Source organism: Branchiostoma floridae, chromosome 12, assembly GCF_000003815.2.
Source record: "Branchiostoma floridae strain S238N-H82 chromosome 12, Bfl_VNyyK, whole genome shotgun sequence".
NCBI lineage: Eukaryota > Metazoa > Chordata > Leptocardii > Amphioxiformes > Branchiostomatidae > Branchiostoma > Branchiostoma floridae.
This window is the reverse complement of record NC_049990.1, coordinates 15,036,885-15,047,739: the sequence shown is the minus strand read 5'-3', so window position 1 is coordinate 15,047,739 and position 10,855 is coordinate 15,036,885. Positions and strand designations below refer to the sequence as shown.

Sequence of the window (10,855 nt, the reverse complement as noted above, 5' to 3'; positions counted from 1 at the left end):
TGATAATGCCCTAGACTTATACTATATAATGATAATTATATATAATGCCCTGTAGCAGGGTAAGATGAAGTCAATGTGTACCTCTTCTATATGGAGTCTTGTAATTGAAACAAATGCTAAGAGGGTCGCAACAGAGGGGTTTGATTTTCTTAGAGCTGTAATCGTACATGTAGAAAAGACCACTTTTTATACACGTATGTGAGAATCTGGTGAAATAACAAATTGATGAGCAAATCGACTTGCATATTTGTTTTAGTCGTGATACTTTTTGTATGGTGCTACAGTTATGCACGATGCTGGGAAAGACTTGAGTACATATTTTTGTGATATGCCAAGTGGATCAAGCCAAAACTGCCCTGTTTGATTATGAAAGTTTGAGCTGCACTGCCCAGCTTTTCTGCAAGGTGGCGTAACACTCATGCGGTAGTTTCTTTGATGAGCAAGTCAGGCCGTTTCATATGAATTTTGAGATTGTAGCAGTTTTGTGTAATACATAGAACAGAATGATATCATGTAATTTTCATGCATTCAAAAAAATTCCGGATCCTTCCTAGGCCCAACGTCCCACAAAAAGCCCAAAGGAACAAAATGTTTGACATGAAAAGTACATGTCTGCAAAATGGCTTGTTATACTGGATCTCCTCAAAAATGCTAGAGTTGTAAAAGTTATGAAATACAATATTAATTGTCTCAATTATACATCTCTTTCTGACACACTTTTGTTTCTAATGTCCTTTCTGCAAATTTGGATGAAATTTTGCCAACCTGACAGTTATTTATCATCTACATGGTCTGCACATCTCTTACAGTCATGACAGTGGGACAGCTGAGGAGTAGTGTTAATGTATCACTATCAGTATGTACAATGGAGAGGATTAAAAAGTGGTTCGGTTTGTTACTCTTTTCCTTGTTCAGCTGACTCTGTATTTCATTCATTTATCTAGGTACAACATATCACCGCTAGGGATTTCAAAGTGCACTGTGTACACAAACAAAACATGTAGCCATATGAAACAACAAGACATACATAACGCAAAGGTACAACTCAACTTTATGATAAAGCGACAAATCAATGGAATGCACAATACAATGAAATGAATCGAATTGGATTTCTATATTTCAGGTACATCGACCCATAGCGCATACATGGCCTCATACCATCATCAAGTAATTTTGTCTCATTACCATAAACATGATGTGCAAATGCAAATGAGTTCCACAAGCAAACAAACAAACAAGCATAATTTATATGAATTCCTTATTTCCATTTCCTTTATTGATTCACAACATAACAGACATACACATAGTGGAAGCCTGAATGGCGTTGGAATGTACAACAAACATATGGCCTGCTCCGTCCGCATATATACATAAGAGCAATAAAAATTACACAAAATAGTATACAACTAACATTGCAATATCATTCAGAAAGCCATTGTAGCATTTACTCGAAACCATTTGCAGGCCGATTTGAGCTTTCATGAATAAATAATGGTTTAAACAAACAAACTCATAATATATGCCTCGTGATATTCACCATTAAGTAACCTTCATTTATCACCTTTATTGTAGACTGTCTTATGCAACCAGATACAGGAACGAAACAAGAAACTCTTGTGACAAAAATAATCACTGGGGAAAATCTGACTAAAAATTTACTAAAATTGTGGCTCCGTAGCGTGTTCAATTACTATCAAGGATTTACCCCACACTGGCATTCAGAGATAAACCAAAAGCCATTTGTTTTGCAAAACATCATCTCATAAGCTGACGAATGATGCAGAATCCATGCAACGCCACTACGCTGTCCTGCACTTTGGATATGAATCGCTAGAGGTCGGTGTTGGACGGCATTCAGCACCAAGGACAGGCATAACCACATCTACCGTTAGCTGTCCTCCAAACTGCAACACTTAAGCTGCTCACAGCGTACGTATGGAGCGTTTCTACTTTTGAGACAGAGTTGACAAGTTTTATTGCAACATGTACGGCATTGGCATCGCAGCTGATGGCTGAATTGCGCCCACATCTACATAGTACAAAAAGCCGTTGTAAAATCTGGTCACACTTAAAAACGTAACAACACAAACAGTTGCAAGCATGCAATTCTTTACTACAATATTGTAGCGTATTCGTGTAAAAAATTGTGATCCTTTAAAGTATCTCCCTCATTGCAATAGATTCATCCTTATGGAGCACAGCGTGCTCATCCTTTGTGCCCATGAGCCCGTCAGCGATGATGGTGGCTCCTCCCCCTACCGTTAGGAACACCTGTATCCAGGTGAAGTTGAAGGAGTATCATAAAACACCACCCCGACAAGGAAATTACTTGATGCCTCCTACAAGAAAAGGGGTCATGTTTCACAGTTTTGTTTTTGTTTTAATCTTACGCTTAAGAAAATCGGTGACCGACAAGGAACGCAAGTCACTTGGGAATAAGAAATACGGAAGTGAAATACGAGATGTAGGAGTTCCTGTTTTATGTTTAACTTTAACTTTGTTACTCTGTGACTGAAGGGTAATCTCCGTCGACGGAGTATTGTAATCGATCTATATCTTGTTTGAATTGCAACAGGGACAATGCGGAAGTAAATAAACTGTTTCATGCCAGCCTCTCCTTCCTCTTCTCTTCAAACAATGATATTATAACAAAATTCTTTTCACAAGCAAAGCTTAGAGGAACTTGAAATCCAGCAAGCTAGTTGGTCGTTTCATTAATTCATGATTGGCAGCTTGACAGCGCATGTAAACATCATTTAGTTCCCGGAAATGAGATGTGAAACACGAGATATGTGGGCTTTTCTTCTTGCTGTTTACCTACATAGTGGTTAAAGACCAAACAGGAGTGCCCTGGGCACAGCACTAAGGAAGTACTCCCTACTGTGATCATCCCAGCAGCTAGAGGGGTGAATTGACCCCTATAAATACATAAACTAATAAAAATCTCAGACTGTCTACACACTGGAAACAAAGGCAGGGACAGATTAGCATAAAATACTGGTCAAAAATTCCAATATTTTTCTCTACTGGTTTTCAAGGAAACACTATCAAACCCTGCAGAATGATCCAGATAGCTGTAACAAAGTTACATAATCGAGGTCCTAATAACAGCAACTTTCGAATTTTGGGAAACCAACCTTGTGTTCAAATTGAAACTTTCAAGTCTGCTCTGCCAACTTTGTATCAAAATGTCTTTTTGTATCTACACATGATTGCAACTTGAAAATCTTCCTTATAACTGAATTAGCTCTGATATTTATGTGTCTAGAAATATGGCTAATAATGTGGTGTCTGTTTGCAAGTGTACCAACAGGGGCTATGTAGACTGTACATGTAACTGTCAGGTATGTCTCACAGTACCAGAGTAAGACAAGCCAGCATTTTCATTACTTTATATTCTGGGTTAGGTAAAGCTTTATGTATAATCATACTTTAATACCTAATGTAGTATCCTAATATCAAAATTGAATTGAAAATAAACTTGTGTTGGTCAGCCGTCTCAGCCAGCCTTCCCCGATGTGAACTCCACCACAGTGAACAGAAGACTGAGCTCTAGTAGTTTACGTTAGCCGAATTTATTGGGTGGTTTTATAGTACGGGGTTGGTCTTTAAGATATTGTTTTAGGTCGATTTCTTCCTCTTTGTCTTCTTCTTCCTCTTTCTTCTTCTACTTCAAACAATCATAAAACAGAATTCTTTTGACAACCAAAGATTGGATAAACTTGAAATGCAGTGAGCTAGTTGACAAGTACATAAGTCACTGCACCTTAGTCATTTTGTCCAAGAGATAACAACTTAGAAAATGGTTTTATTGAGCAGAATAGATGAAAAATAGCATTTTAAGAACAAAATCGAATTTCAGAACCATATTCAAAGTGAAAACGGCCCTGCAGTTTCGAAATAGGTTGATTCAAGGATTTCCAACAACATGCTAGAACATGAATCAAATTCAAAGCATTTTTTCTGTCCTTAGTTACTCTTTTCAATTATATCATCACTAGGGGCACATTTTCGCCTCATTGTAGCACAAGCATTCCAACTTCCAACTTCAAATCAGGTGAAAGGTAAAATTGTTGTTTTGGGGACATGAAAAAAGCATTTGACAATATTGGACGTGATGGATTGTCCCATGAATGGACACATTATGGCATCGATGGAGACTTCTTAAATGTATTGAAATCTATGTACTTGGATGACTTATATGTTTAAGGGCAGATAAATGATTATCATATTCCTTTGTTAACACATGTGGTGTAAGATAAGGTTTTAATCTTAGCCAGTTGTTATTTAAGCTATCTATTAATGACCTGGCGCAATGTTTTGATCCAGACAAAAACGTGATGCTGCTTCTTTAACTCCTGAATCTATCAATTGTTTGTCCTGGGCAGATGATCTTGCTTTGTTTTCATTGCCAACGCAGGGACTTCATCAACGCATCAGGCGCTCGCACGGCGGCAGGCGCTCCGTCCCAGAACTGCCTTCCCTGAAAAAGAGGAGAGAAGCAGCTGCTGTTTCCCTGTTCAAGGCAATGCTGCACCCTGAACACCCACTACATGATCTGGTGCCCGCCCAGAGACTGTCAGCTACTGGAAGAACACTAAGATTAAGAAACAGTCAGAACATCTCATTGCCATTTGCCAGAACGAAAAGACTGAAGCAGTCTTTCGTGCACTGTGCCCTCAGACTGTATAACAATTCTGCATAGCACATAGCGTGTATGTTTAACGTTTCGACTATGACTGTTTAGTTAAATTATTGTACATATTGTACCCAATTCAGGGAGGCTTGTATAGCTCCCCCTGCCTATGTACTTTTGAGAAATGATAATAAAGATGTTTTACCATCAATGCTGTAGAGACATATCGCGATAATTGGAAACCAACCGTTCACGTCTATAAAACGAAAGTTTGTATCTTCTTTAAAGGTGCTACAATGAAAATGTCAAAAGACATCTTTATCTATGATAATTAAATAATAGGCTCTCTCATTACAGTAACTTCTTCACGTTGCACGGGTTGCTGATCCTCTGCATCCCTGCGACCGTCAGCGATGATGACGGCTCCTCCCCCTACCGTTAACAACCCCTGCACCAAGGTCAAGTGGAAGGAGTAGCCGAAAGAAATCGACAGTTCCACCCCGATGGCATTCCGCAATTCCACCCCAAAGATGGCGGTAGCAATTACCCCACATGCCCCTGTTGATAAAATCAATGTGATGAGTTAGTTAACAATTCTTAGATCCTACAACTGAAGGAAAATTTTATCGGTGCGATGGTCAAATGAGAAAACTCCCCTGCAACTCCTGAACTAACCTCTGGGTGGCCCAAACTTGAGTCACTTTTACCAAGGAGGTTATATAACCTTCTTGCTTTTTCCAAGCACAATAGCTCTCTAACACCCCAAAATCGTGACTATAGCTTGTTCAAAACAAGAGATACCAAAACCGGTAGTTCCGTTGCTGTACCAACAGAAGCCACTTGGTGCCCAATAATCTAATCATGTCAAGCTTTTGTCACACACAAAATATAAAACTACTCTCGTTAACCAACAGACATACAGAAAGACAAACACTGCCTAAAATATAACCCCTATGACACATTTTGTGTTGGTAATAATAAGAACATACCTCCTGCAATGATCAGGGCACCATATTTCCTCTGGACTTTGTTGGAGTTCTTGTGTTCGGCGTAGAAGACCAGAGCAACGTTAACACCAGCGACAAGCAGAAGGGGTCCGATCACAGCAAAGGCACGGGTGAAATGGAAGGCAGCGGTAAGATCACTGATATCTACAGAATTGAGAAAAATTTGGGGGGGATTAAAATTTTCAAACAAAAGATGAGGTAGTGCGATAGATACAAATGTGGGAGGGTGAGTCACAAAATAATGCCATTGGTTCATATGTCTATACTGAATAAAAACCCATTGTTTTACTTTTGACTCGTTCTTTCGAGCTGATTAATTCTCGGTTATACCAACACGTACAATACAAAGCTAAGGTACCTATTACTGCCAAATGTAAACAAAATCCTGTACGCATAGACAGCAAAATCAGCCTCTCAAAAGATCGACACCAAAAGAAAATAGCCAAACAGCTTCACAATGCATACCTGAGACACACACCATCATATAAACAGCCGCAACAGTGACGGCTGTGAACAGCTGACAACACGACGTGCACAAAACATGCAAATCAAGCAACATCTGCTTGACAGTGTCCAATCACCGCAAGGCCTAGATAACGCAGAACTGAACCAATATACCGAAAGACGTACATTTTGTAGGGGCAATTTCTGAAATTATTACATTGGTTATAAAAACAGCTACCGCGAAAAAGACCCAACATGCATCATCATCCAACTCAGTGCAGAGGACCTGCCAAACCACATACGAATACGACAACGGGAACATACAGATACAGATGCCCACGCGCGTTACATTGACAAAACTAATACTCTGTCGCCTGAGGTTACCCTCCGGTCACAGAGCAAAAAAATATGACTCGATCGATGTGACTTTGATCGTCCATTCCCTGGCTTACCTCCGTAACCTTCGCAGGTTCTGTCCGCGATGTTTGTTGTGCATATCTGCCACAGTCCCCACTCTTGTCGTAGACCCAATCTACTATCAATGACCCAGGCGGGTGTCGCTATCCCCACCACGTACATCACCAACCCGACAAGAGTGCTACTGATGCCGCCAACAAAAACGTCGTTAAGAGGGGTCATGTTTCACAAGTTTTGACAGTGTCTCGATAAACAAGCAACGCTTCAGAACATCAGTGACCGACAAGAAACGCAAGTCACTCGGGAATGAGATGTGAAACTCGAGATGTAGGAGTTCCTGTTTTAACCCTATTCAGACCGGGCTTTTTTGGTCATCCCTGGACCGGGGGGGGGCTTTTGAGGCCCTCCACTTCTAAGTCCTCTAACTCTCGAACGACGTGCCGTAAGGCCACCAAATTTTCAGGACATTATATCGACATAATATCTGACAATTACTCGACGTTTGACGTTACGTTGACGTAAGATGACGTAATTATGACGTCATCAAGTTGATTATATTGGCCGGACCCATGAAAAAAGGGTATTCTCAGAAAACTTCAAGTTATACTACAAAAATGTAACAATAAGTGCAGATAACAGAATAATAATGTTAATTACGACTTGTATTGCCAATAGCAACATCGATGACGTCATAATGACGTCATAAAATGACGTCATGCACATCTAAGATACGAGATAGGCTCCGCCATATTATATCCACCACCTTGAATTTTTAAAACTTCTTTTTTTGCTACAAATAATCACAAAGGGCAATGGAAATAGACTAAATTCATTCATTTAGATGGTTTTTGATGAAAAAATACCAGGTAGTTGCAAATTTTAAGGGAAAATAAGCTTGTTATTCTTGATCTGGTCATACGGTCCGCCATCTTGGATTTTGGGCTGATGACGTCATCAAATTAGCATAATTTATGCATATATAATTATGAAAGATATGCTAAATAATATAAGATTTTATTTATGTAACAAAATAGCAGTAATATAGCAAATAAATGTGAAAAATACATTGTTAGAACCAAAAATAGTGATTTTTGGCAAAACTGCCTGTCAGCAAACGGTTGCCATGGCAACACGAAAAAATTGAAAATTTGTCAAACTTCACAAAATTGTTGCCAACAATTTTTTTTAGGAAAACTCACCAAATTTGGTGGCTTTAGCGTAAGGCGTTCTGGCGTTATAGGACATCGAAGTTAGCGCGGGCCTCAAAAGCCCCCCCCCGGTCTGAATAGGGTTAAGTTTAAGTTTAACTTTGTTTGAATTGCAACAGGTACAATACAGACACAGAAGCAAATACACTGTTTTATGCCAGTCTCTTCTCCTTCCTCTTCTACTTCAAACAGTGATAAAACAAAATTCTATTCGCAAGCAAAGCTTAGAGGAACTTCAAATCTAGCAAGCTATAGCTAATTGGTTGTTAATTTATGCACATATATGATTGACAGTGCATGTATACATCGTTTAGAGAACGGAAATGAGATGTGAAACACGAGATATGCGGGCTTTTCTTTTTTAAGTTTGCCTTCACAGGGGTTCAGATATTGTTCATGTTTTAGGTCACTTTCTTCCTCTCTGTTTCTTCCTCTTCCTTCTTCTCAATAAATAATTATAATGATTAAATAATAGACTCTCTCATGGCAATAACTTCTTCACGATGCATTGGTTGCTCATTCTCTGCGTTCCTGCACCCAGCTTTGATGATGGCGGCTCCTCCACCGAACGTTACCAACGCCTGCACCCAGGTCAGGTGGAAGGAGTAGCCGTAAGGGGCCCACACGACCGCCCCGATGGCAATCCACATTCTCACCCCAAAGATGGCGACAGCAATTACCCCACAGGCCCCTGTTGATAAAATAGATGTAATGAACTAACAATTCTTAGATCCTACACCCGAAGGAAAAGTTTATCGGTGCGATGGTCAAATCTCTGCTCAGCACACTTCAGCATTTGGGAAAGAACTAAGCTACCTGGGCAGCAAAAGTCATGAAAATCCGTAAATACTTTCTTGAGTTACCTTCTTCTGATTTTTACAAAAACGTCCCTGCAATTGCAAGCTTAAATGCTGGAGATTCAAATTCATGACACTTTTTTCCAAGCACAAGAATCGTGACCATAGCTTGTTCAGAACACGAGATACCAAAACCAGAAGTTCCGTTGCTGTACTAAGAGAAGCCGTTAGGGGTCCCAAAATCTAATCAATATCAGTTTTTGTCACACAGTAAATATAACAGAATCCAAAATAATAAAGGAAAATCCATTTTATTCCTTTTTTTTCGACTTGATAATCGATATCAGAAAACGCAGTGCGAAATTTTTTGAAAATCAAGCCATATTGGATTAGAATGCAACTTTTCAAGACACTCGAGTCCTGGGAATAGTGACTTGTGGGGGCGATTGCCCCGTACAAAGTCTGAATTGTCTAGTCGTGTCGTCTTGATTTCACAAAAGTGAAGGATACTTGGGGGCGATCGCCCTGCCTGTAGTCCGGGGCGATCGCCCTGTTGGTAGCTTTGGGTGGTCGCCCTGCCTGTAGTTGGGGGCGATCGCCCTGTCAGTACTTGGGGGCGATCGCCCTGCTGGTAGTTGGGGGCGATCGCCCTGTTGGTAGCTTTGGGTGGTCGCCCTGCCTGTAGTTGGGGGCGATCGCCCTGTCAGTACTTGGGGGCGATCGCCCTGCTGGTAGTTGGGGGCGATCGCCCTGCTAGTAGTTAGGGGCGATCGCCCTGACGGTAGCTCGGGGCGATCGCCCTTTCAGTACTTGGGGGCGATCGCCCTCCCTGTGGCTGGGGCATGCCAGTAGGTTTGCTCGGTCGACCTGCCAGTAGCTGGGATAAATTTTAAATATAAGTATGCAAATATAATAAGCATGCAATCACACTCACACATACATACGCAAATTACGCACTCTTAGTCCATTGCAATTAGGTGTATTGATTGGCAAGGACAAAGGGAAAACTATACAACTGAAGACGTAAAACTACTGGTTACAATACAAATGGTGCAATGTATATTCACGGCCGGCAAAGGTACGTTTGCTGTTTACTGTTAGTTTTCGTTGTAATGTGAATGAAATATAATTCGAGAAGATGGAGTGAGAAAACCCTAATTTGGATGTGTGATATTTCGATATATATACGATGACATAAGGTAGCATCAAAACTGGCCAAGGAGTTAAGTCTGCCAAGGGGTGTACCTGCGTGGCAAATGCACGCCCTTTTTGCAGGCTAAACTCACTGGTCAGTTTTGATACTATGGATAAAATGGATTTTCCTTTATTATTTTGGATTCTGTTATATGAAACTAATCTTGTTGACCAACAGACACGCAGAAAGACATACACAGCCTAAAATATAACATCTATGACACAATTTATGGAGGAAATGATAAGAACATACCTCCAGCAATGATCAGGGCACCATATTTCCTCTTGTCTTTGTTGGAGTTCATGCACACGGCGAAGCAGGCCAGAGCTACACCAGCGATGAGCAGCAGCGATCCGATCACGGCAAAGGCACGGGTGGCATGGAAGACACCGGACCCCTGACTAATATCTATAGAATTTAGGAAACATGTTTGTGTGCACTAAAATTTTCAAACAAAAGATAAGGCATTGCGATACACACAAATGTAGGAGGGTGAGTCACAAAGTGATGCCATTCGTCTTCATATATATATACTGAATAAAAACCACAAATACAATTCAATCTCTACAACTGGATAAAACGCTCCTTTTCAGTGTCACTCACTTGTCCTCTTCAGCGTCTGGATGTCACTCGAAACGTCCGGAGTAATATCCGTTGTTTACCCAGTTGTAGAGATTGGATTGTATTTGAATATTGTTTACCTGGGTGTCTAACCTTCATAAACGTAAAAACCACTACATTGCTTGTCCATTCCCTGTCTTACCTCGGTAATTTCGCAAGTCGTTCTTTCACTAGGCATGTATGCTGTGCAGATCTGCCACAGTCCCCACTCCTGTTGTACAGGCAAGCTACTAAATCTATGCCTGAACCAGGCGGGTGTCCCTATCCCCACCACGTACGTACATCATCACCCCGACTAGAGAGCTTCTGATGCCACCCATAAGAAGAGGAGCCATGTTTCACAGCTAGGTTTTGTCAGCGTCTCGATAAAACCAGCAACGATTCAGAAAATCAGTAACCGACAAGGAACGCAAGTCACTCAGAAATGAGAAGTGAACACGAGATGTAGGAGTTCCTGTTTTATGTTCAACTTTAACTCAACTTTATTTGAATTACAACGGGTACAATACAGAAGTAAGTACAGAAATTCT

At 40.6% G+C, this 10,855-nt stretch overlaps 1 protein-coding gene across 1 annotated transcript; it reads right to left on the bottom strand.

The window, feature by feature from the left end:
• Window positions 1–4,436: 4,436 nt before the first annotated feature.
• LOC118427039 lies at window positions 4,437–6,837 on the bottom strand. The gene is made up of 4 exons (XM_035836676.1): window positions 6,540–6,837; window positions 5,626–5,787; window positions 5,006–5,194; window positions 4,437–4,483 (listed from the first exon to the last, which is right to left on the bottom strand). The coding sequence occupies exons 1-4, from the start codon at window positions 6,724–6,726 to the stop codon at window positions 4,437–4,439; spliced, it is 585 nt and encodes a 194-aa protein (XP_035692569.1). The 5' UTR covers window positions 6,727–6,837.
• Between the last annotated feature and the right edge of the window lie 4,018 nt (window positions 6,838–10,855).

What these genes read in the sequence shown, in the direction of transcription:
- LOC118427039 (XM_035836676.1), bottom strand. Translation starts at nt 6,726, where the DNA reads ATGACCCCTCTTAACGACGTTTTTGTTGGCGGCATCAGTAGCACTCTT. An exon ending in AACCTGCGAAGGTTACGGAG is followed by an intron (nt 5,788 to 6,539) that starts GTAAGCCAGGGA and finishes TCAATTCTGTAG; the next exon opens with ATATCAGTGATCTTACCGCT. An exon ending in GGATCAGCAACCCGTGCAAC is followed by an intron (nt 4,484 to 5,005) that starts GTGAAGAAGTTA and finishes CCTCTTTTTCAG; the next exon opens with GGAAGGCAGTTCTGGGACGG.